The sequence below is a fragment of the Dasypus novemcinctus genome, chromosome 16 (genome assembly GCF_030445035.2).
Source record: "Dasypus novemcinctus isolate mDasNov1 chromosome 16, mDasNov1.1.hap2, whole genome shotgun sequence".
Classification (NCBI taxonomy): domain Eukaryota; kingdom Metazoa; phylum Chordata; class Mammalia; order Cingulata; family Dasypodidae; genus Dasypus; species Dasypus novemcinctus.
Window position 1 is genome coordinate 26,832,529 of NC_080688.1, and position 27,716 is coordinate 26,860,244.

Here is a 27,716-nt window from a genome sequence, read left to right on the forward strand (position 1 = left end):
CAGTCCCTTGGTAGCAAGGGAATTGTAAGGAATGAATGGCTTTATACTTTTTTTGGTACAGAAAGGACTGCTTTGTAAGATTTTTCTTCTTGATATAATGGTCCCATAGTACTTCCTTCTGTTGTCCTGCCACTTTCCTTATATCCTTTATTATACAGAACATTTTGCATTTTGATATGGCCAATTTTGTCAATTATTTTCTTAATGTATTTGGTGTCTTTGAAACATTCTTAAAAAACAAAAAGGTCCTAAATATTTTCTCTATGTTTACTTCTAGAAGACTTAAAGTTTTATTTGTTTCTCTGGAATTCATTTTTGAGAGTTTTGTGAAGGAGGATTTTTTGTTTTGGTCCACACTACTAACCAAATGTCCCAGCTCAACTGAGAGAAGAATTCATGCTTTCCCATTCACTGTATATTTTTCTGTGTATGCCTAAAGTCAACATATGGGATCTCAATTTTGATCCATAAGTCTATTCATCACTTTCTACCAATTTATTTGATCTTATAATTTCCCCTTTTTCCATCATTCTAGAATGGTTTTGGTATCAGTGCTATACTATCATCTTATAATAAAATCTTTTTCTATTTTCTTAGAATAGCTTTAAAAGATTTTAATTTATCCATTCCTTGAATATTTGGTAAAACTTAGCTGTAAAACAATCTGGGTCTGATGCTTTTCCATGGTCAATTTTTAAACCATAATTCAATTTTTAAATAATTATTGTCTATATAGATTTTCTGTTTTTTAAGTCAATTTTGGAAAATCATATTCTTTTATATTTCCTAATTTATTGTTGGTTATTCATATTATTCTATTATGGTTAAAAAAAAAAAACCAAAACCCTCTATCCTATTCCTAATATTGGTTGTTTGTAGACTTTCTTCCTTTTATTTCTGGTCTGTTGCCAAGGATCTGTCTATTTAGTAGCACTTTCACAGAAACAGCTGTTGAGCTTATTGATCCTTGTTGTTTCTTTGCTTTCTATTTAATACCTTTCTGCTCTTTTTACCATTTCCTTTTTCTTTATTTTGTTTTGTTCTCTTTTTTGATCTATCTTCTTGAGTTAGATGCTTTTCTAGTCTTCTTTTCTAATAAAAACACTGAAGGAGCTATATTTCCTTTTGAGTTAATTGCTTTCACTGCATCCTACAAGTTTAATATGGACTACTTTCTTTAGGATTCACAGTTCTAAATATTTTCTGATTTACAGGATGGTGTTTTCCTTGGATCCAAGAATTAGTGGAAGTGCTTTTTTCACCCAGATCCTAAGCAAAGACAAATGAACTACCTCATCACTCCCTCGCCGGGTGGGTCTCCCTCCTCTTCCCCTGGTCCTGAGTTTGTCCTTTCCCTGAGTGCCTTTGTGAAGTTCGGTTTCCTGTGGCAATTTCAGCTCACATTCTTAGCATCACACAAGCCCAAGACCTCATCTCCTGCTCCCGGTGGGCTTCACAAGCCGCAGTCACCAAGACTGAATCCTGCCCCCACCCAGCCTGCCAAGGGCAGCCACAATGTCCTCTTGCCCTCTCTCTGGTTTTCACTTCGTTTCTGGCCTCTCATAGTTCTTACTTTCTTGAGAGCTGAGCAAACCATTATTAATACATATGTTTATAGTTCAAGGTATTGAAATGAGTAGTTGGATTTTACCTAGAATTTTTACATGTTGGTAGGGGAAGGGTTTTCAGGCTAAGCAACCATTTTTGCCACAAGTGGAAGTATCTGCCCCATTCGGTATCTCTCTCTTTCCTGGTTGGTGTCTCCGGATACCTTCCTAGAAACTTAAGAGACAATCTTTCATGGCTTTCACTATAATATTTCAATTCTAGGCTGACCTTGGGCTGCCTTTGTTGAGCATAAATCTCTCAATTTCAACTTTTCTGTGAAGAAATGGGTTCCGCCCTTGAGTATATTATAAAAGGAAGCAATTGCATCCTGTGCATTTTCTCACTTTTAAATTTCATTTTGGAAGTAATCCCAAGCATACCAATACTGAGGTCATAACTAAAACATTTATAAACAGTCACTGCACATAAAGCAATACACAACCTTGAGGGAAACGGAGGTGCATGGAAGTCGAAACTGAGCAAGAGAAGATGCTGGAATTCTAATCTAATGATTGAATCCAGGGCTGCACACTGTTCTTTGAGAGCTTTTCCAAAGTTAGGGAATGCAGACCTATTGAATGAAGCCCCATTGCGTTTTGCCTCCCAAGAACAAGCATTCATGCTTCGAGGTGTTTTTGTGTGCTCAATATAGCCAGATAACAACTGCTTTTAAATCTTGAGTGCCTTTCCCATCAGTTGCTATCGCAACAAATGAAAGCAATTCAGGCTATGTTTACTGATAATTTATAAGCCAGTACAGCAATAGGAGGAGATGTAGTAGTTAAGGTTTTATGGAGTACATATAATACTTCAAAAACCTGGCTCATACCTTACTTTATATTACAAAGTATGCAATGAACAAAATGGTCATTTAAGGTATAAATCCAACTTACCCTTCCAACCTCCACAAGATTTGTCACCATAATTATACTTGCAGTGTTTTCATGCCATACCATCCTCCAGAAATCATAGATGGTTTCTTGCATTGGTCCTGAAGTGAAAAGGAACAGAGATTTTTTTCTTTGTAAATTTTCAACTGGAAAATTTCTGGGGCTTGCAAATAAATCGATTAATACCACATTCAGATCCCGCACTTTATTAAATGGACATGGCTCTAGAGTTAGGGTGCATTTCTACTCTTTCTATAACAGCACCTATAGAAATATCAAATTTGTCATTCATGGTTGAATTTTCTCATGTCATCAAACCTATCTGCATTGAGCCCTTTTTGCTCTTCTTAAACTACTACCATGAAAGAACATTACCTCTCCATCATTTAGTTATTTATCTCTGTAATACTCAAGAGAGAAATTTTTAAAAATGTGTAACATTACTCTTTCTGCTAACAATTGGCAGATATCCCAGGGAAATGGTATATGGTATGAAATGAGCCTCTCTAGGAAAAATGGTCTTTTCTTGTTTCTACTATTTTTCTTATTCTGTGCTATCTGTCAAATTAATCCACTTTTCCCCACTTGATTTTCTAAAGTGAGAGATGAGTTAAGAGTTTTAAGCAGTTGTACTTCTTCTCATAGAACATAAAGATTTCTAGCATAACATGAGCAGGCATCTACTTCCTTAGCTCTTGGGATCTCGGTATTAGAAAGCTATTTCTTATGGGATGAAAAAAAGAGAGGGGAAATATGTATTATAAAATGCCAGCGGTACAGATACACACAGAACCTTGGAACTTAAAAGTGCTTTTTTTACAGATGGGAAAAAACACCCAAAACTTTAATTTATGCCCATGCATACTTGAAGGTATAAAATATAACAGAATAAATTTATATAATCTGTATAAGACAAGTAAATGAGAGATATACAATCTCAAAGACCTGTATAGTAACATGATATACACAGAATTGAAGAAATGTTGAGAACATAATTATACTGTTGTATTTTGACATTACAAATTACTGAATTTGGAGCTCAAATGTTTGAACTTGAGATTTGCCTCTGCCTTTTCACTGGCTGTGTGATTTTGATCGAGTTACTGTGAGTGTTGGTGTAACTTTTTTCCTTATCTACATATTGATCACAATAATATAGCTCAGGGTTTGTTTTTTTTTAAAGGAGAGCGTCCTTTTTTTTTTTTTAAATTTCTCTCCCCTTCCCCCCCGCCCATCCCAGTTGTCTGTTCTCTGTGTCCATTTGCTGTGTGTTCTTCTTTTTGTCCACTTCTGTTGTTGTCAGCAGCATGGGAATCTGTGTTTCTTTTTGTTGCATCATCTTGCTGTTCTCTGTGTGTGCAGCGCCATTTCCTGGGCAGGCCGCACTTTCTTTCGCACTGGGTGGCTCTCCTTACGGGGCGCACTCCTTGCGTGTGAGGCTCCCCTACATGGGGGGCACCCCTGCATAGCACGGCACTCCTTGCGTGCATCAGCACTGCGTGTGGGCCAGCTCCACACGGGTCAAGGAGGCCCGGGGTTTGAACGGCGGACCTCCCATGTGGTAGATGGATGCCCTATCCACTGGGCCAAGTCTGCTTTCCCCTCAGGGTTATTTTGAGCATTCATAGAGTTTATGCACACTCAGGCATTTTGTAAATAGTAAAGTATTAGAATGAAAAGTCTGATATATTTAAAGTTACTTTTTAAATACTTTATCTGTTTACTGATGCTTGGACTCTGAGCTATACTGGCACAACTGAGAAACACCTTCATTCACCTCACATTCTTTTTGACCAATTATCAATATCTTCTTCTGTAATTTCTTCTCTCTTGCTTCACTGTCAAAGCCTCCCTCCTTTCTTGCCACAGCACAGCCCTGTCATTCTACCCTTGCTGTTTCTTACACTCTTACCCTCTCAGTGAACACTGACTTGATTTCCTGGTGTCCCTGTGTCAAATCCCTTTATGGGACATGCATACCACCTACCACAAAACCACACCAGCCATCAGCCCATGTGCCTTAGCATGTGTGTTCCATTCTTCTGCAACACAGGCTGAAAGCTTAAGTGATATTTAATCTAAGGTTACAGAGGGAGCCAGCAGACAACAGATTCTATCAATCACTACATTTCTAGCTTGCACCAGGGTACATTCATTGTGGACTTAATAGCTTGTACTATTCAGGAGAAAAAAAAATACCCTGAGTCCATCTTTGTGCAGTCTTTTCACTGTTATCTCTGAAATAAAGGGGATGGACTAGACATATTTTTGTTCCCATCAATAGATATGCAGGCTTGTGCCACTGACTCTGAAGCTTCCAGTTACAGTTTTGATGGAAATGGCTATAGCAGATGAAGTAGATGTTCAGTACCATGGACAGTGTTTTTACGGGGAAGGAAAAGCCATTATTCTTTTAAATATGAATCTCCCAGAGACAATCTAACCTAGAACCCATTCTTTGCTTCCAAACAGCTCCTTACTTATCTTTCTTGGCATTCCTCACCGTTGTGATTACTTATTTCAAGTTCTATGGCTGTCTTGGTTTACTACTATAATCTCAGTGTCCGATGGAGTACCAGGCATCTAGCGGAGGCTCACTGAGTAAATGAATGAATAAATAAGCCTGAATGCACATGAATACATATTTTTTACTGTTAAAATATATGAAATATATACTATATGTCAAATAATATGAATATGTAATATTATTTGTATGATTCCCTTTCTGAATTAGAATTCAAAGACTACTTGTAGAAGCATTAGATCTTCTCCCAGTTCATCAAAAGGGAGCCATGTTTTGCAAGGGAATTTTTCAGAAGTGAGTGCAATTATCACTCAGTCCTCTGAGTGCTGCTCTTCACCATGAAGCTGGTCTCTGTGTTCCCCAGTTCATGACTTGACCTCAAAACTTAACTCAGTCCATCAGCCCAGTCACCAGAGGACAATCCTATCTTGCCAGTGACTGCTCTATCAAAGCCATGGTTCTCAACTCTGGCTACAAATTACAATCACTGCGGCATTTTAAAAAGCCCTGATGTCTTAACTTCAGAGACTCTAATTTAATTGGCCTGAATCAGGGGTTGGGTCTGGGGGAGTTTTAAATCTCCCCTGGTAGAGATCCACACATCAGGGGCACAAGGCTCCTACCTTCTAACCTACCCTTCAGGTGATTTTATATGGAGGTGTGACTGTGATGCCCAGGCAATTATTTGCTTTGAGTCTACTGATTGGTCTGGTGCTGTGTGCAGCATCTGTGATTCAAGGGACCCCTTTCCTCCCCGATGTAGAAGGAACTTGACTTAAACAGAATGTCTTCTAGAAACATGGCTTAGCATCAGTTAAAATGGCAAGAGTTTTGAATGTTTGCATGACTAAGTCTGGGTTATCTTTAAAATAAAGGGTGTTTAAGACATTGTCAGCTTACTTGGGTGGATAACATGTACCTTAGTCTTCATGGTTTTCTTGCCCCTTGGCCTGGACTAAAAAGAAGAGATTAGGGCAGAAAAATGAATGAAGTGAGGTCTTTTAAATGCTAACATCCAGAAGAACTAAAAAGTTTGGAGTTAAGATTTGAAAATGAAATTGAAGATGTCCTGAGTTGATCCCAGAAAGAACAAAGCAAGTTCAAGCAAGGATGCCCATCTCTCCTGGGAGCAGCTGACCTCTCCGTCTCTGTCCTTTCTGCCTTCTTCGTGTGCCACCGTGGATTCCTGCCATGCTGGCCATCTCCCTGGCCTGGTTTAATATGGTAGCCTGACAATAAAATTGCTCAGGGGTATTTTTGGAGATTTTTGGTCAAGGCTTCAAGATGTTTTCTTGAATGTTCATTCAAATCCTGTTAATTTTTTTTTTTAATTTGGGAAGGGGGTGATGGAAGAAGGAAGACACCCTAATATAATGCTTTTAATGTACAATGGGCCAATCCTATCTTTCTTTTCTCCTTGATACATTTCAAATTATTTCCTGAGATCTAAATAAGTTATTTCTCAGACACTTGTCCTCTGATAAAATCAAAAGGCGTTCTGGAGGGGAGGGGTAGACGTTTCTGTCCCAGACAGTGACTCCACTGTGCTCTTGGTGAAGCCTGAGTGGTGGAGACCGTGGTAAGCCGTGGACCCGCAGGGCTGGCCCAGTATCCCCAACGGTCTTCTCGGCACCCACACCCTCCAGAGACTGAAACAATGGGAGGAAAACCACAGGAGGGTTCGTTTTCCTCTGTTGCTGGCATCAGATTCCTGAGCACTGTGTGGCAAACGCCCTCCCCACAAGGGAAATAATCTATAGAGAGGTCATTGGGATTCTCTAGGAGTGGACAAGCAGCTAAACTCCCAAGAGAAAGGAATTCAAAACTTCAGGTAAACAACTCCGAAAAACTGCCAATGCTCCAGGTATACACAGCTGCCTTTGGCACCCCATGCTGCAGTTTCTGTCTGGGTGGGAGTCCCTGGGCATTTACAGATGTTTGCACAATAGGCAAGAAGGTCATTCGCAGCAGTTGTTCCCCTGTGGGACCATTATATTTGAAAGGCAGAGTCTAGAAATTTCAGTAATGTCAGGCCAGTAATACATTCCATTTCCCCCACAATAGTTGGCACATACAGACCTCTGCTGAGAAGGAGATGTGCAGAGGGGCCATTCTTACCACTGCCAATTCCCAGAGGGGGGAAAAAGGCAGGCAGAACTAGAGCACAATACAAAAAATTAAAAGCTTGAAAAGCAGACATGAAAGGCATTCAAGGATGGGCTTCATTGTGTGAGACGATTTCTCTAGTACATAGGAAGGGAGAGATATTAAAAAATCATAATTTACAACCTTGATAGATGACTCGTGCCCATTCTTTTCACATTCTAATTTTTCTGGGTAGGCTTTCTGTGTTCACCAGGGCTGCTGAGAAGTCAAGGTCCTTTAAGCTCACAATGGCATATTAGAGTTTTTGAAAAGCAAGTTGGTGCAAATACAAACCTGGGTGTTCCATCATAAATAGAGCAAAACCTAACGCTTTCTAACACCTGTGATTTCCCAGGCCCTATTCAAAGTATTTTGCATGTATTATCTCATTAAATTTAAAGCCCACAACAATCCTATGAAAAAGGTACTCCTGTTTGCCCCCATTTTACTGAAAGGAGACAGGGGCATAGAGAGGTCACATAGGTTGCCCAAGGTCATGCGACTGGTGAGTTACGGAGCTGACTTTGAGCCAGGCATCTGCTCTGTTATATCACAGTGCTTCTACCTGTATGTTAAATTTAACTCAACAGGTGTGTACTGCGTAAGTATTCTGGTCCAGGCCAGAATGAAATGGAAGCAAATCCACACCAAACACAAGGGAACAGCCTCTCTCAAAGTTTGTCCTTGAGGTCAGTTCTCCACTTTAAAACCACCGGTTGCCTCCCACTGCTCATAGGCTCAAATCCAACCTTCTGATCAGAACTAGCTCTCATGCCTTCTCCACCAGCCCCCACCTCTCCTCTATGCTGAGCTATAGCCACTCAGGAGTATTTCCTCAATTTACTTCTCTCTATTGCCATGCCCCGTCCTACTCCAAGCCACTATTATCTCTCCCCTGAGTTCCTCAAGTAGGTTGTCAGCAAACCTCCCTGGATCCATATAGGGGTCTCCCTCCCATCAGTCCTCCGCTCCCGAGCCACAGCTGATCTCCGAAAGATGTAAACCTGATAAAAATATCCCAAAGGTTTTCCACTGCTCTTAGCGCAAAACCAAAATGTGGCCCAGCCCAGCTCAAGGCTGGTTACCTCTCTATTTATTGATGCCCTCCCACTTCTGCATCATTAAAGTCCACACGTGCTGTTGTTCCCAGTTTTAACAGCTGAAAAGTCACGTCCTTATGCAAGTTCTCTAAGCCCCAGGTCCTGGGACCCTGTTTCTTTCCATTGTGCTCCCTGTGTTTCCAATGCCCACCTTCCTTGGCAGTTTTCCATCTGCAAAGACGGGCCTGTACCATTTGTTCCTACCATTTCCCTGCACCCTATGGGTGTATACCTGGCTTGAGACACTCATTTACAGCACTGCCCTGCCCCCAGTGAGGATTTGAGTTTGCAACCTCTGTATGCTACGGTTAAACATTTAGCCTACTCCACCACTTGGGAATTCTTTGAGGCATGGCGAGGAATACAAAGGTGAGCAATGTAAGCATAGCTGTAATCCTATAAGGCAGGGCTAAGGAACAACGAAGTATGCCCTAGCACAAAGTACAGGAAGGTGGTGTCTTAAGATACTTAAAATTCAAACTGAGAGAGCTCACCCCTGGCGACTTGTTCAAGACTTTCCAAGGGGTACATGGGTCATTGGGAAAGCACTTCCTTCCAGATAATGAACTTCTATCTGTACTTTGCTAAAATGGATTGTCCTGAGTGTAAACCTACATTCATGAAGGGCTTTCTCATACTTGATAAAAGGGAAACCCTTCCCCCATCCCAAACATTGCTGAGGTCACTGCCCAAGTGTGAAACCTGCAGCTATGATGAAACAAAGGCATGGATTGAAGTATCGACACCAGGAATACAGAGTTTGCTTCTTTTCCCGTCTTAGTCCTACTTCTGTTAGGGGCATGAGCTGGTGTTAGAAAAGGGGTATTCTGAGTCCTGAACACCTGAAGCAGTAGAGTCTAGACATGCTCATATTTGAAAATGGAACTGCACTGTTTTGTGGGGCCTTCGAATTTTTTCTTGGATGAAGTCCAATGGATAAAAGTTTTCCGAGTTTTCTTTCAGGTTTGGTGTGCTTTAATCTGTAATGTAGTAAAATATATTTACCAAATATTTAGAAAAATACTCTAATCACATCAATCCTCATCTTATTTTGTCTTAGAAATGATTTAATACTGTTTATCCAATGAACAAATAAACATATGATGAAAATTCTGGATATCACCTTAAAGTGTTCAAGGGGGTGTGCCATTTTTTCAGACTTCTTTTGAGAGTACATAAGCAAAAACGTTAGAAGACAACTGTCGGTTAAGTGATATATGAGTGTTTCTACAGTATTTAAAATCAGGAAGAGATTATGTCTGGCTTGCAAAGAAACATCAGAACTATTGTTGGAGACAAGGCATTTGGCACAGTTCTCAAAGGAAGGGTCTGGGCTTTGATGGATGGAAATGAGGATGGGGGGCATGTGTGGTGGTCTCTCAGCTAGAATGTTCGGCAGGAGCAGGCTCAATGGCACTGGAGAGAGGAAAGGGAATATGAGTGGAGCGATCTTGTGAGGAAGTTCAGATCTGATGAGCAGAAGAGAAGAGAGATGTTAAAAATCACAACAGAGAAAAGAAGAGGAGCACGGGAGCTTTGGATTCTAAGGTTGGGCAAGTCCAAGGAAGAAACAAGAGACAGAAATGTTTGGTTCTATGAACAGATTATAGGGGATTTGCCTGAAAAGCAGATGATGTTTTAGCAGATGTAGGCTCTGCCTCAGGTATGGCAAAGTGTGGGTAGCCGAAGAGGGAGGAGGGAACAGGGTGACAGGGTGAAGGCGCTGTGCTGCCTTCAGCGTGGAGTCAGCCCTTAAACCACTGGGTCCCTGGGCACGTTCCAACAGAGGCCAGTGTCCAGCCTGGAAGAAACTACCACAGTGGCAACAATTTCCAGGTAGCGATATATCTGGAAAGCATAATGTAGCTCTAGGGGAGGATTCTATATGAGTAGCACACTCAACCTTGGGGTTGGAGAAGTCAGAGCCATCCCGGGCAGAGGGACAGCCCCTAGTTGACCTAGTGCCCTGGCTTGGCAAGGGTGTACCGACTCTCTGTTGGTGGAGATGAAGTTCAGAGGGCCTTCTTATGAGCCCAGGCTGGCTTGGGAACTGGTGGGTGATGGCTGGCGCTGCCCTTGGAGAACATTTTTGGACAACACACAGAGAGAACCTTGATCTTGTTATTCCTTAATGAAGTCTTCTGTGTTGGGAGCCATCAAAGAAACCAAGGACTCTGGGCTGGAATGAGGGCAAGAAAGCAAGGATGGCTAGGAAGGGAGCTGACAAGGACAGTGAACAACTAAAAGAGGCACACAAGGAGATATCCCCCTGGGCTCTGTGATTTGAGAAGGGCTTGATGTGCACTGTTTATTTATTCATTGTGCAGCACAGGAAGGATGCACAGCTCCATTTTGAAGATGAGAAACAGGCTAAGTAATCTAAGTGACTTTCTTAAGGCTGCACATAAGGTGAGGCAGTGGCAAAGGTGGGATCCCAAATGGATCAGTCTCACTTTGCTGGTCTTACTTCAGGATGAACTGAACTGCACACAGAGAGAATGGGGACAAAGCCTGTGCATTCACAGCCTGAGCTATGCTGGGGTGGTGCAGGGAATGGAAGGGTGTGTGTGGGGAGTGGGATCCTGGTGAATGCCAGAGGTACAGAGACAATGGGAATAACTCTAAGGGCAAAGAAGTTGCAGAACACTCAGAAGGCTTTCTTTTCAGCCCTGGCCTGGGTTAGGCATTGTGAAGTTCTCCAGCATCCAGTTCCCTCCCATTAGAACTGAAGACCACCTGAGATGGAATATGAATGCAGCAAATGATGGGTTGGGGTTTTTGGATTTACTTTAAAGCTCTTGCTATATCAGTAAAAGTGGCCTTACATTTTCGATCCAATTGTTGTCATTGTCACTGCTGGCACCAATCTATGATAAGTATTATAAAGAGAGCTATTAAAAATTCAGAGCTTGAGATGTCCCTTTAGTGGCTTCTGAATCAGTTTTTATTATAAAACTCTATATGATTTTTCAGTATGGTATTTCCTTAACACTTACATCTGTAATTTCACATTTTGTCGCTTTTCATTTTTACAGGAGTGAAATGCTAAGGGTAAAATATGCCAGAGTGCTTTCAAGGACTGAACTAGCCTTGTGTATCACAAAAGCAGTAATGGTGACACAGAAAAGTTACCTTCTGTATTAACAATCCTTAAAAACATTTATTTGATAAATGCATTTGCTCTTCCCTGAGGCTACTTACGTTAATGTCATGGAATTTTTATGAGTTGTTTTTGGTTTCCAGCTGCAGAAAAGAAAACCAAACTTGAGATGGCTGGGTGAATGTGATGTGATCTGCTCATTTTCCAGAACTGCTCAGTATATCCCAAAAAATCACCATTTAACAGAAACAATAAGACTAAACTAATGGATTAGCAGTGAACATGCTGAGTGTTGTTCTATGATGGGGAAATCTTGGGAATATTTTAATTAACCTAAATTCAAAAGCATAATTAGCAGCATGTTAAAATAACATTTTCTTAGGATAGCTCTCACATGAAGCATACTTTATGTCCGGAATTATAGGGTGAGAAGTGTTCACCAGTCCATTGGAATTTTAATCAGAGGCAGTAAAATAAGAGAAAATAGGCATTGGAACTATAATATAATAGACCTTTCCAGAAGGAATGTCAAAAGCCACGATTTAAATAATGAAGTTAAGTAGTGTTTTAGGTTAATAAGTTTCCATGGTTCACACACAATGATAAATCTCGTCTTTTTACACTGGAGTGGGTTTTCCTACTGAATGAGTTTTTCCCCTTCACCTGGCTCATGTCTGCTGAGCAGGTACTTGCTGATGCTCTTTTCCTTCTAAATTGGCTGACAGGTGTGTGTTCTTCTCATTCCTACAACTAGATACACTTCCTGCTGTATCCATGAATAGCATTTCCTCTGAAACACATAATCCACATGTTGAGGTTTACATTTCACTCATAAAATTGCCCAAAATTCTCCCTTCAGACTCAAATAATAAAGTGTGACACCATTAACTGTGCAAACATTCATGACTTTTTCTCAATAATTAGTTTCATGAAATATTTGTTTCTAGGTGCATTACTGAGACTATATGAAATCCTGGATTGGACACCAAACACAACTATATCAGATTTAATTAAAAGAAAATTGTTACAAACCAAACCCTTGTGGACAGGCTGCATGTAAACAGCAAAATTGCCTGGGAAACAATCTGTAATTGCAGCTGTAACCCTTGCAACCATTATCTCTTTTCGGTTAATAATTTGGCTTACATGCTATTCATTTATTCAATTAAAAATAACTATGAAACAATTCAAAACACAAAAAGGATAAAGCATAATATAGTAGATATTACTTGACAGGTCTGAATGATAAATTCAAAAATAACTCTTCTCTTTCTAAAAAAATAAAAGGAACTTAGCGTATTTTAAACTCTACTCTTTACCTTCCTATTTTCCATATTATTATTACCTAGCATCTTAGTTCCAACAGAGTTTTTCCATCTCAATTACTCATTATTATAATTACTTTTGGGATGTTATACCTTTTTTTACTCTTTCATGGTTTTTATTGTGGTTTTCCTTAATTTATCATTATTGGGCTAAAGTTTGTGCATTTCCACATACTTTTAACTATGTTTCAAGTCACAATAAAATAAGAGAAAGAAGAAATTTTTAGAAAGTAAACTGTAAAACAACTGGAACCAAGTACTCAGTAATTTATCCCATTCCCCTACTTAGTATTTAAAGACCTCTGAAAAGCAACATGAATGAAAACAGGGGCTTTGAGATCTACATTTGCCATAACTTTTTGGGAGCTTCCCCTCTCTTAACTAAAAGCTATATGTGTTAAAATTAATTTGAATAAATCATTTCAAAATAAAATCTTCTAGATAACAGTAACTCCTTAAAATCATCAAACCATCATCAACTATTGACTCCTCAGTCCTCTTCCTGAGCTGACATGCAATCTTGGGTGCACCTGCATTTCCTGGAACTCCATTATGCAGAGTTGATCTCAGAAGAAACCTGGAGGATTCCTCTCAGCCAACCTAAATCTATTCTCTGCCTTCTGATTGCTTCAGATCCTGATTAGTCTCTTTGAGGCATCTGGTCTACCTCTAGCCAAGCAGACGCTGTGCCTGCTTAGCCAGCTTTCCACCCAACACCTACAGATGGCAGAAGCAGGCCACAAGTGCACATCTTTCCCTTTGTTTCCCTCTGATTTCCCTTCTTCTCCCTTGTTAACAATTTCTCTTTGCCACAGAGGAATATAGGGCTAGTTTGAGTCTGCCTTCTTCCAGCTTTGGAGCCGGGGGGTGGAGGGCTCTGCTGGGCCACCAGAGGTTGAGGTGAAGGGAAGAGGGAGAGGGAGGCCTAGTGGAAAGGGTGAGAGCCTGCTGGGGCCCCACCCCAGAAGAGGAAGCTGAGAAGGGGTGGAGAGAATGTGGCAGTGGTTTCTGGCAATATCTAAGGAGACTCTTGCCTCCCCATTTCCCATCTGCAGCCCTCCTCTCCTCCCCAAATCAATACATTAATTGTTTGCCAGAAGATCATATCTTAGCCCCATTTTGCTCTTTGGTGAGACTTAGCCCTTCAAAAGCCAGTCTAGACACCACCCCTGTGTAATTCTTATCTCAGAATTTGTTTTGGATAAAACCTATGAAGAATGAGTTTGTCTGGTCTTTGAAATTTAGCTGTTTTTGCTGATGTGTAGTCCAATCATCACTAGGCGTTGGGAAGCCTTCAGAGCACAAGGATGTGGGGCCTGGCCTTCCCTGCTGTTATCACTCCTCAAATCCCATAAGATTTCAAAAATCGAAGTCAAATATGTTTTCCTAGTTTCTAACTATAGCTGATTGTCTTTCCTTCCCATGTTGGTCTTTTGCTTAAAAGTCAATAGCATGATGATAATCTTTTTACTTTGGAGGGGGTGAAGGATACTAGTGAAAATGTAAATGGTTTCCCTTGATCTATTCTTGTAGGAAGCCAACATTCATAGGTCTTGAGCGCATTAGCTTTTATGAAAACTATATGAGTGTATATGAGTGTATGTTGAGAGGTGTGTCCTTTGGAATCCACAGGATCGAAATGATGATAAAAATGGTAGCTAATATGGAGCTGCCCTGGATGGTGCTTCAGAGGTAATCACCGGACATTGTAAATCCTCACAGGGCCCACTGGATGGAATGGAGGAGAGTATGGGCCATGATGTGAACCATTGTCTATGAGGTGCAGAGGTGCCCAAAGATGTACTTACCAAATCCAATGGATGTGTCATGATGATGGGAACGAGTGTTGTTGGGGGGGAGAGGGGGGGTGGGGGGGGTGGGGTTGAATGGGACCTCACATATATATTTTTAATGTAATATTATTACAAAGTCAATAAAAAAAAATGGTAGCTAATTTATTGAGAGCTTGTTTTGGGTCAGACACTCTTATAGGTACTTTACATGTGTCACTTAATTCTGACAAGAGTCTTAGGAGGCGGTGCTCAATGGTTACCTTATTGCCATTTTACAGATGAGGAAATGGCCACACGTGCAGTGCTATTATCTAGTGCGACACTGTCTAACTCAAGAGTTTATACCCTTATAAAACACTATGCCTTATTGCCTCTTGGGGGGAAAAACAAGTCTTATCTGGTTACTGATATAAACGTGTTTGTATCCTGAAGGAATTTTCGGACTAATTTTTTCATACATCTGACAAAGGCATATTTGTGAGTAAAAGCGATCACGGGGTGATTCCCAGTGTGACTTTGCCCTTGGAACTGTAATGTCAGGGGAATCATTTCTGAAAGCCCCATCTACCTAAGTGAACCATAATTTGGATTTTTGTTTCTCTTCAGGCTATATTCAGCCATCCCCCAGGAGCATCCCTCCTCAGCGGTAACGTAAACATTCTCTGTTCCAGTGGTGTCTCTCTGAACAAGAATGCACAGACTGCTATTATTCTTGACAGGGAAAGTGGGCTGAAAAAGGCAGACAAATCAGATTTGAGTGACAGGGGTAAAGAGCAGGTCTCCAAAGAGAAACTCTTATGGAGAAAAGAAGAAAAGGGTGGTGGGGAGTGTTGTGACAACAATCTGCTCTCTGATGCAGGGGTAGAGATACCATTTCTGGTGGGACCTGTGATCCCTGAGCCCTGGGACAGGTGGTATGGAAATGCTGCATGGAATGCTGGGAAGAGGCACAGCAGAAAGTTTGTGCTGCTTCGGAAGGGAGGAGCATGACAGATGTTCACAGCACAAGAGCCTCCTGCTGGCTGAGTCACAGAGCATTCATTAGAGCCTCTCTCCAAAGAGGACCCTTGCAACTGAGCCTGAGTGCTTGCTCGTGGCTGCAGAGAGGGGGAAGGCAATCAAGGAGTCTGAAGAGAATGGCAGCCCTCAGAATGGAGGGTTTGGTGACCCAAAGGATCTGGCTGCCTTCTGTCAGGGAGAAGTAAAGGGAAGGGAAAACCTATAGTCACATGCTTCAGGGGCCACTGTCATAGAAATAAAAGCTTTCATTAGTCTCTATCTTCTCCAATTAAACATTTCTCAGTACACAAGTGGGATCTGCTTTTATTTAAGAAAAAAGAAAATAAATGTAATAAGTGAATAAAAGAGAGATCAGTTGACTCCCTAGACATAGCTCAGCGCAGGCAATCTCAAATTTTTAATGGCATTACAGGGCCATGCATCAGGAAATTTCCAGCAGCATCAATTTGGGTGAGAAAGCAAGAAAGAAAAGTAACTTGCAATGGCCAGAAACTTCCTGAACTCTTTGCTGCCTTGACACACTTTTTTAAGAACTGGGCTTATGAGCGGTGAAGGCAACTGGTTCCAAGAACCAGGAGGAGAGTTCTAGGTCTGCAGAGGGTCTCAATTTTTTATCTGTTAAATGGGATGGAGTAGGGAGGGGAGAGAAATAGCTTAAAGAAGTCCCCAAATTGGATGTCGCAACAGAATTGCAAACTAGTTATAGTTGGATGCCATTTTTATATATACCTGCCCTGTGTAATTTCTGAGATTACTACTGAATTCTCAATACAGGATTGAGCTAGCACTTAGTAGGTGCACAGACATATTTACTCAATTTTGCATGAACCAGGCCTGAAAGAATGGCTCGGCTTTGCAAGTGTCCATGGTGCTGGAGGTGCTGGGGAAGTTAACACCCTGGAAAGTACCTGGGTATTTAAATGCAACTCTGTCCTGTCAGAAGGCTGAATCTGGAAGAATGGTGGGACTTCAGAATTCTTCCTTGAAGCTGAATGAAAGGACCTTCCTGGAAACCAGGTCTCTTTAGCAAGTTAGGTTTCTCCTATGTCGAACACCACAAAGTTTTGGTAAAGTATTAATATTAGAATAAGTGGTTTGAAAATAGTTTTGCATGCATGGGTCATTTGAACTTGTATGGATGAAGGTGATTTAAATCAATGGATGCTTTAAGTTTCAACTATAAAACAAGGGGAGGGGACTGTAAGATCTTTAAGGTTTCTACCAACTGGAAATTATTTACAATTTTCTGCCTCTGAATTGCTCTTAAAGATTTAGAAAGCATTTGTATTAAGATAATCTAAGACCTGGTGCCACTTAAAAACAGGCCATCATTGGTCATCAAATCATTTTGTTTTAACTCAGGTTTAATTACTCGAGGGACATGTTTACACTTGTGAATGACATGGAAATGACACAATAGAAGTTACCTAACAGGATCTATTTTTGGCTTCACCTTTTAATTTGTAATTAATCTTTAAACATTCTCACTGTTAATAAGCAAATTGAATAAGAGCCCAAGGATGAGATATGTCTCTGAAACAGGACCATTTGGCCAGTTGGCCAGTATCTTTGGAAATTAATCTGGTGAAGAGATGATTGTTTCAAAGGAAGTTTGTGAATGAGCTATTGGTAGCAATTGGTCATTCTCTCTTGGAAAACCACAGATGGGTGGTAAAACGTGGGATGGTTCTGCAGAGAGAACTTGGCACTGAACATTTGGAATACTTATCCTTCACGAGGGGTCACTCTTTGCCTGTATATAAACCACAGTTTCTCAAAGCCCCCCTACCGTATTTAAATTTGGAAACAAGAGAATATTGCATTTTGCCAGATAATACTTTTAAATCATTCTCAAATAGGCTATAATAAATGAATCCAAAACATGACCTAGAACCTACTGAGAAGTGTGGGAACAATTTAGCTTGGAAGTACATTGTCAGTTGATGTAGAATTTGTATTTGAAGTGCTGCTGCTTGGAAGAATAAAAACAAAAGCTGTTTACTGAAAGCCAAGCTTTTGATTAAAAAAATTCTTTCAATTCTACTGGAAAATAACTTCAAGTCTTCATCTCCATCTGGAAACCAGAATGTAGGAGACAAAAGCTTCTTTATATAGTATGTAGACCTTCCCTGGTGCTCTGACAACTCTCAGCTACGATGATGACTTGCCAAGTAAAGTCAAGTATATTATTCAAAGCACTATTATTTATTGGTTCAGATGCCTGAAGGAGAATTTTGAGCTGGGAAAAATACAAGCCATATTTGTCTTTCTGAAAATCCTTATTAAAAATGTGGAAGAAATGTAGAAGTAAAGTGGATTAATAGCGAACTGAATGAAGTCACTCTAGCAGAGTTTCAATGGTTTTGCAGTAGCTAAGGCTCTGTAAATATTTCCACTGTAAACCGTCATGCCCCACATTTTTATAATTTTCACATAAAAGTTTGCTCCCAGCTGACAGTCTTTGGAGGAAACTTTTTTTAGGTTCTCTTTTAAAAATTATCAACAAATGATATTTATAGACAGCTAAGACTGATTAGTTAAGGGATACATGAGGAAGGGAGGGCTGTGGATTGACACAAACAGGGCTGCACAAGATAGACTATCTCCAAAGACAGTGCCTTGATTTAGGATGTATAAAGAAAGAGTTTGTAAGAAGAGGAGTTGACCAGTCCTTAACTTAGAAAGATTCATAGGTTTTGGACATAATGCTGCTCCCAAATTGCCCTGGGATGTAGACACTTCAGATGACCTTTCTGCCTGGCAGATATTCTACTGCCTGAACTGCTGCTGGGGATCGAATCATGTCCTCCACCCAAGGCATGTCCAGGTCTCAACCTCCGGTCCTACGGGTGTGAACCCATTTGCAAATAGAACCTTTGAAAGTGCTATGGGTTGGCCACTGGAGGTGCTGAAGTCAGGGAAGGGGATAAAGAGGTATAATTCAGGGGCATTTTCAGGACTTGGAATTGTCCTGGGTGACATTGCAAAGACAGATACAGGTCATTATATATATGACCGTAATCTACAGAATTGAGTCGGAGAGAGTGCAAACTACAATGTAAACTATAATTCATGCTTAGTAGCACTGTTTCAAAATGTGTTCATCAATTGCAATGAATGTAACACACTAGTGAAAGAAGTTGTTAAGTGGGGAAGGATGGGAGGTGTGGGGAGTAGGGCATATGGGAATCCCTTAAATCTTTTTATGTAAAATTTCATATAACTAAGTATCTTTTAAAAATAAATTAAAAATGTATTAAAGAAAAAAAAAAGTGCTATTAGTTAAGGTGAGCCCAAACTGAATAAGGGTGGGCTATAATCCAAGATGGCTGAAGCCCTTACAAGAAAATGAAACTGGATACACAGAAAGATGCTCTGGGTTGCAGCCAGAAGCCGTAAGTCAATGGAAACAAGAGGAGAAGGGACACACCGTTGCCATGGGAATTACCATGTAAAAGAAAAGCCAAGGAATCCCAAAGGTTGCTGGCCATCCAAAGGATACCAACCATGGGAGGAAGCAAGCCTTCTAGTCTCTGAAAGTGGGAGTCAATAAATTCCTATTATTAAGTCAATCCATTGTAAGGTATTTGTTTTAGCAGCTAGGAAACTTAAAAAATGTTGTATGGCACACAGACTCTACCAGTTCATCCATCCATCCATCCATTCATCCACTCACTCATGCATAGACTCATTCATGTATTCTATTGAACATTTTTTTTTTTGGTGTCAACTCTCTATCAGGCAGTAGGTACACACTTGTTGAATAAATGAATGAACTCTGTGACCCCTTTTTCTGGTGTCCTGGTCATCAAGTAGTCTTCTGCCAATGCTTCTTTCTTTCTTGCTGGCCAGCAGAAATAGATGTCCATGCCAGGTGGTAGGGCCATTCTGTCTGGTGGACAGTGTCATTCTCATTGTAAAGAACTATGCTGTTGTCTGGTTTTACACATCTGGCCCTGTGGTCTTTGCCAGTGTGACTTGTGTCCTCAGATATGACACTGAGCATGTGGCATCTCTGAGAATAAGAGGTAGACGGTGATAAGGCCATGGCTGTGGAGGCCTGTCTGGATGGCAGTGATGGTTAAGTTCATGTGTCAGCTTGGCTGGGTGTCCAGTTGTTTGGTCAAGCAAGCACTGGCCTGATTGTTACTGTGAGGTATTCTGTGGATTTAAATCATTAGTCAGTTGATTGCATCTATGGCTGGTGACGTCTAATATCAACAAAGGAGGTAGCCGTCAGCAATGAGGAAGCCTCCTCACCCAATCAGCTGAGGGCCTTAAAGGGAGAACTGAGGATTTCAGCCATCAGAAAGAACTTCCATCTCTACTTTAGCCATCCTGCTGCCTCTGGGGGAATTCAACATCACCTTCATTGGAGCTTCCAACGTGCTGCTTCCCCTGAGGAACCCAACTTCATCTTTATTGAGTTTACAACTTGTGGTCTGCCCTATGGAATTTGGACTTACCAGTTCCCTTACTGCATGAGCCAATTCCTATAATAAATCTCTTAATGTGTGTGTGTATCTATATATTTCTACCCTGTCAGTTCTCTTTCTCTGAAGAACGCTAACGAATACAATGGCCAACCCTTCACAGTCCACCTTCTTGATGGATTATTCCAAGGTTTCTTAAAAATATACAGCTTGGTTTTTTTCACATGTGAGAAATGAGAGTTTATGCCACTAGCTATTTAGAGGTTTGCACAAGACTAATTTGTAATTAGTAGAGGACACTCAGTTCCATGTTGGCTCTGGTTTCAACCCCTCCATTCTCTCCATGGGCCTCAATTCTTCTATATATTAAATGAGAAAGTTAATATATTTACACCAGAGGATAGACAATACAACACACTAAATCGTTACAGTGCAAAGCTTAGTACTTAACAGGCACTTAATATTTACAGAATGAATGTATGAATAAAAATGCTGCATTTCAGAAAGAAAAGTATTGTATCAACTCAAACTACTAATATTGAAAGAAAATGTATTTAAGACTTATTACATTAAATGAGATGGAAAAACACCTAAAAATCAACAGCATTTTTTATATTGCCATATATTTATACTGGAAAACATTTTAGTTGTATGCAACCTGGATTATGTAATAAAATAAAAATGCTAAACTGCTGGTCTGTCCCCACTGCCATAATTGGCATGTCATTTCACGTCTGTCTCAGATTTTTTTTCTGGTTACTCTCTAACAAGTGACTTTGTTTCTATTTTTTTTCTCTCAAGGATAACTCCTCACCAATTAGTTTTCTTAAAGCACTGTTTTCACACCATGTGGCTTTGAAACATCCTTCCCTTCTCTCTCCCCATTCCCTTTGAAAAAAAGAGAACTCCTTATTCAGTCTTTCCACAACTGCCCTCACTTGACTCATCAGTTCTTTTTTCTTAGCCCCTATAACTCCAGGTTTTTCATCCAGGATGTATAGATGTTTATGACTGGACTTTAGTAAGTCTATGAACCCCTGAAATTCTATGTAAAATTTTGTGTACATGTGCATGTTTCCTGAGAGCAGATCCAGGTGACACATAATGAAGAACCTTCCCCCTCAGGCAGCTTTGTTACCCTTCTGTGTGGGTTCTCGCCTCTCTGCTCCTCCCGTATACGTTGTCTTCTGATAGCTAAAGGAACCTTCCTTTAGGGCTCACTGAAGTCCTGCCTCCTCCACCAACCCCAGCTGACCACCTCAGCCCAGCAGGCACCTGTACAACCCAGCCTTAAGGCTGGGCACCATCCAGCCTCTGAGGATCCCAGGACATTGTGAGGTATCCTCCACATTTCATCATGCACATTTTTTCTCCCTGAGAAAATTATAGGTCAGGTTCTCTAGCAGAACTCCTCCAATATTTCCACTTGTATCTCCAATACTCAGATGCTACTAAATAAATGCATGCTTAAGAGTGAGGGAAGGGACTCAGGATGGCAGATTGTCACAAAACGTCACAGCGTTTTCTTTGACTGCTGTTCCCCACCATCTTCCTTTGAGTTATCTGGAGTGGGAGTCTCTAAGTCAGTTTCCACAATAAAACTAAACAAAAGAACATTTTTCGAGGGCCCTGCCACCCCACAGGCTGAAGGAATATCTTGTTTAACCACACAGTGGCCAGTAGGTGCCTTGCAGAATCACAATGAAGGCACAGTTCTTGATGTGCGTGGCTTCATCTGGCTGTGATTCATAGGGTTAGACATGTATTTTTCCTTAAACTTTTTATTTTGAAGTAATTTCAAACTTACAGAACAGTTGCAAAGATAATAGAAAATCCATACAGAGAACACGAAAATATACTCATATACTCAGATCTACTAATTTTAAGTGTGTCACATTTGTACCACATTTGCAGTACTTTATCTCTTTAATCTATCATCTTTTAATCTATCTACCTACCTTCCTACCTATCCATCTGTCTGTCTACTATCTATCATCTTTTAATCTATCTACCTACCTACATATCCATCTACCCAACTATCCACTCATTCATCTGCCTACCTATCCATCCATCCATCTACCTACCCATCTGTCCATCTACTGTCTACCTATCACTTATCTATCTATCCATCCATCCATCCATCTACCCAACTATCCATTCATCCACCTACCTACCTATCTATCCATCCATTCATCCATCTGTTTATCTAATCACCTATTTATCTATCATCTATCATCTATGTTCTAAATATTTGTGAGTAGGTTGTATACATCATGATCCCTGAACACACAATACTTTCTACAGCTATATTTTGATTGTGAAATAAGTGCAGTTATGGCAATCCTGCTCACTTTCCTCTTACCATGAACCTTACTTTTGAAATCTCAACTCTTCCTTGGCTCTAAGTATACCATGTAGTAACAGATGTGACTTCTTCTCCTCTGACCACTGGTTGGCTAATGAATAAATCTCAAACATCACAATTTTATTAATGTGTGCCCATTCAGAGTGATGAAGTCAATATTGGGTCATCAGTATATCAGCCACCAGAGAGAACACAATTAAGCAGAGGGGAGAGAGAAATAACATAATAAAAAAACAACAGATCTGGCTTGAACATGGTCCCATCAATTTGCAGAAACATTACCAGTACCATTAAAGGTCAAAGTCAGTTACTGGTAGGAAAATCAATAAAACTTGGGAATGAGAAGGAAAAGACCTAATAGACAAATTCATGACATGCACTCTCTATTGACAGAACTTGGTGAAAATCTGTGTATTTCTAACTCTTGAGAATAAAACTGTTTGTCAGTAATTGGACCATTCATGAAATTTCATGGGTTCCTGCTATGAATAGATTTTAAAGAATTATATCAGTGCAAAACAAAGAGGGAAAAAAAGAGATTGTAAAATTGTATCTGACTGTTAGTTCTTATCACCCATTTCATTGGACCATTGGAATGGAGTTTTTGTTCGTTTGATGAAGACAGTCCATAAGCATACTCTACCTATCCATTCAATTTCTGTAGATTATCAGAAATCTTTATTACTGGCAAATGGAGGCCATTAGTTACGTTAGGCTTGTGGTACATATGTTAGAAGAGAAATTCTAGTTTTGTAGCTTGAACATCATGGTCTGAATGTGGTTTTCTTAATACGATGTGTAGTACATTGACTAATTGTTTGAATAAAAGTACCCTTTCATCTCCCCCTTCCTGCTGCATCCAACACCAGTGATATAAGTGCTACCATTTTGAAAAGCCCAACCTGAAGTAGACCCCAGTGTTGGAAAAAGTGCTTTGGGAAACAGGTGATTCTGTAGCTTACTCCCCTGAAAGGGCAGGTTGGTAGTCTCTTACATTTGCCATTTCTTAGCTGCCTACAAATATATTTACTCATTAACACTTGATAGGTTGAATGCTGCTGAAGAGGGCGACCAAGCAATTAAATATCATTCAAACTAATTCCACGGGAGCCAGGAAGTGACTTCTCTTAATGAAATTTTTCTTCAAAGAATAATCTCCCTTAGGGAGAGAGGGGCAGAGAGAATGAACACAGCAAAGCCAGGTGAGGGGGCCTGCAGAGGACTTGGGGTGCTTCAATCTCTATATTAGTTGGCTGTTTGGTCACATGAATCAAAAGGTCCCTTTTTGTGAAAATTCAGATAAGATTTAACTTTATGTTTATGCCTTCCATGCAAAAGGGGTTTGCTAATGAAGTTACTGGATATATAAGAAGCTCAGAAATAGTTTGCATATTTTACAATCCACTTTTCACACCCACTTTTGTAAACTGCTAATTTCAAATTATCGTCAAGTTGAATAAATCAAATCTGCTATGAGCCTTTCTTTTGGACATTCCGAAAGCCATCTGTATGGGTTTCAGAGAACAAACAATGGGTTCCTTAAAAAGTATTGATTAATTCAGTTTGGAAAGAGTAAGGTACAGGGGGAAGGTGCAAGGAGCCAGGGGTCAGAGGCTCTGGGTTCATATCCTTGTCTGTCCCCAGTTATATAAAGACATACATAAGAGCCTGCTGGGCACACACATATAACATGGTATTTGACCAGCCAAGTTCCATTGTCAGGGGCCATTACCAATTTCATCTCACAGAAGAGGATTCAACATTGTAGCTCAAGCCTGTCAGCTAGATTCAGAGGGTAAAGATGTAAGTGGCCATGTGGGATTGTGAATCCCACCTGTATTGCCACCCAAGTTCTCTGGGTACGTGCAGATCAGGGAAGGGAAGGCCCCATGACTTCTCTGTCTCAGTCACACCTAGTGCTTCTCCCCTCCAGAGCTCTGCTGTCCATTATAGCAGGGACTAGCCAGATTTAAATTAACATCTAAAATTCCATTCCTCAGTTGCAGTAGCCACATTTCAAGTGCTCAATGGCCATGTGTGGCTAATGACTGCCATTTTGTACATTGCAGATATGGAAGATCTCCAACATCACAGAAAGTTCTCCTGGACAGTGCTTCTGTAAGTGTTGACATTCTGCTCACTGGCTGCATCTGCCTCTCCTCCTATCAGGTAACTCATCTACTGAACCTGTTCTCAGTCCTTCAACTCCTGCCCTCTCTTTGTGGGTCATTGGACACCTCTGCCTTTTCTTGCCTCCAAGCCCAGCCTTTCTAACCATGACTGTCTTGGCAATCTGGATTCCCAGAAATTGCTCTTCGACTTTCTTCTGTGCACCCTTCTGTCAATCCCTAAATGTTAGCAGATCAAATCTTTTTTATTTCCTTGCTCCTGTGTTGGGGATTTAATAAATTTCTGAAAAAAATTAAAATAGTAAAACAGAGAGAATTATGCTCTTCAATCTTAGTCAGGTCATCTCTGCTTCTTAACACCCCTTTCATTTATCCTTAATTGATTGACTACCTCATCCCATATAATGCCCAATCCTTAAAACCTCACAACTCATTATGTTCACTATCTATAGATGGTCCATCTCATAGCTTTTGGGGGAAGGAATACAAAACCATTGCCATGAGCTTCTTCAACATTTTTCTCTCACTTTTTTTGGCTTTCTTGAGCCTAAGTGATCCACCCACTGCTTTCCACCAGGGCATTCTAACTTCCTGCTCTTGAATGTTCTCCCCATTTAGAAGTCCTCCTCCCCATCCCCACCTCTGCCACTTAGCTGTTTTGCCATCGTCGCAACTTCTTTCTCTTCCAGATTTCTCAAGCACTTCATCTATATTTCTCTCAGAAGTTTTTAACTGTACTAACATACAGGCCAACTTACATCTTTCCCTCTAAAGCACAACCAAAGTGTGTGTGTGTATGTGCTTGGCAGATTCAGCTCCCACCCCCAGCAGCAAGTAGCACAGTTCTTTGCCTAGAGCAGGGGTTCTTAACCTTTTTTGTTCCACGGACCCCTTTGCCAGTCAGGTGAAAATCACAAACCCCTTACTAAGTCCACACTATACTGTGTATTATTTAATAAATATATCATACCCACACTAACATGTCCCCACAAGAATGTTTTTTTGAATTTATATCACACCCACACCAACATGTCCCCACAAGAATAATGTTTTTTTGAATTTCAGCTCAAGCTCACATTGTTAAGAATGCCTGCCTAGAGAACAGTCAGTACATATTCACGCAATGAATATCTATATGCGTTTTTGCAAATGTCCAATTTATTCCAAAGGTAGGCAGATTGAATTCAATAATGAATTGATGAACCATTTCTTCTAATGATCTCAACATGAAGTTCTAACTAAACTATTATATTACCAGCATTTCTGATGGGAAAACAAGCGCATATGTGTTGATGACTAGAACTGCAATCAATGATGCTCCAGTCATGTGCAATATGTTTTCAGGGGAGGGAGAAGCAAGTATGAAATGAGAGCAAATGGGCAAACCACCAAAGAAAGAAATCAAAGTTGAAATAAACTTACCTTGGGTAGCAATATAATGATTGGGCCGATGATAACCCTAAAAATAAATGAGAAAGAATATTTGACAAACAAAATTGATTAGCTGAGTAGAAGTCACAAACTAAGTTTGCTGAAATTAATGCACATACAAATACCGAGAGCAGCATCACTTGAAGTTAAATGACCAAGTCCAGTACCATTGGGTTTCTCTTAATAAGCAAAGGTACATCTAGTATAATGGTTCTGATCTTTCACAGGAGTCTTGAGTAACTTAATCATACATGGCTATGAGATGATGGATGAGCAATAAACACTAACAGCATATGGATTCTCTGAACTAATCTGAGTCTTAGGAGGGCAAACAGGCTGGGAATGTGCAACGGAATTTCTGTGTGTTTGGGATGCTATTGGCAACGCACCAAGAATTTAACACATACTCTGTCATGTCAGATAGACAGTTATATCAATAATAATACTAAAAACCATGCTTAAATGCTTACAATGCCAAGACATGATTCTGTAGCAAGGACCAGGAATTTAAAGAGGCAGAAGTCCTGCTATACCTCTGCTTTTTATCATGACCCTCTACAAAGAGGGAGAGGTGAAAACAGAGACCAAAGAAAGAATGCAACAAAGGACACTGTAGAGAAGTATCTGGGAAAGATAAAACCAACTCAGAGAAAATTACACACAGGCAACATATGATATCACCACGGACCTTAGTGCTTTCCACTTTGGTCCCTTGAGATTACCCTAATTACTCTGCCCAAAGCCAGCTGGAAAATGGAATAAAGGAAAGTGGAGCAGCAATCCAGATTTCTCAAACAATTTAAATGTGTATCTGAACTCTTTGCTCAAAAAAACCAAGTCAACAAAAACAAATACATCCTTTTATGTAACTGACCTGCTGTACATCTGAAATAATAGAATAGTGACCAGTATTAATTAGAATTATTTAGAAGAGCACACAGGTGCTGATAAGCTTCAAAAGGGGAACAACCTTGGCTGGCTTATATGCTCTGTATGTCCTCCAGTACCTAGCAAGATGCCTAATAGAGAGGATGATCTCCTTTGATAAATTGAATTCATCCAAACAACATGACCTCTAGATTGTTAAACACCATGGTCATTTCTTAGTTGTCATCTACTTAACCCACCAGCAACGTGAAGATAATTAATCTCCTTGAAAGACACTCTTCACTTGACTTCCAGGAGAGGTCACAGGCTGGTTTCCTTCCTCCTCATTCCTTGATCACTTCTTCTAGGTTTCATTTGTGAGTTCCTCCCCTTCATCTTGACACCCGTGTTTGAATGTCTGGTTCTTGGACTTATTTCTATGTCTATAGTTGCCCCCATGGTGATCCCATCCAATCTCATGGCTTTAAATACCATCTGTAGCTGATGAATTCTGTATTTTTATTCTGAGCCTGGAACTTTGCCCTGAAATCTAGATAAGCTATCAATGGTGGACTCATCCCACACTTGGATGCCTAATGTATATTTAAAACTTTGCTTGTCCAAAACTGTGGTCCTCATTTCTTCCCTGCTTCTACCCAAATCTGCTCCCCTGCAGTCTCCTTCTCAGCCATGGCAACTCCACCTCTCAAAGGCATCCTTAACTCCTCTCTTGACGCTATACCCTAAATCCAATATGTCAGCAAAGCCCATGGGCTATATTTTCAAGATATTCCCAGAATCCTACCATCTCTCACTACTCCTTGGGCTAAGCTACCCGTTTCTGTCTGGTTGTTTCCATAGTCATCTAACAAGTATCCTTGCTGCTACTCTTGCCCACCTACAGCGGACTGTCCTCTCAATAGCCACTCCTCTCTGCATGCCACCCTCTGAGGAAAGCTCATCTCACTCACAGGAAATTGTTCCCC

The 27,716-nt window shown here is 40.5% G+C and overlaps 1 protein-coding gene across 4 annotated transcripts in view; it reads right to left on the reverse strand.

Annotated features, from left to right (window-relative positions):
* Nucleotides 1-27,716, reverse strand: part of PTPRM (protein tyrosine phosphatase receptor type M) — an 805,217-nt gene that overhangs the window by 58,246 nt on the left and 719,255 nt on the right. For all 4 annotated transcript variants that reach the window (XM_058277381.2, XM_058277380.2, XM_058277379.2 and 1 more), the window contains 2 exons: nt 25,855-25,891; nt 2,502-2,599 (listed from right to left, as the gene is read on the reverse strand). In XM_058277381.2, coding sequence (XP_058133364.1) covers nt 2,502-2,599; nt 25,855-25,891 — 135 coding nt within the window. The remainder of the gene's footprint in view (nt 1-2,501; nt 2,600-25,854; nt 25,892-27,716) is intronic.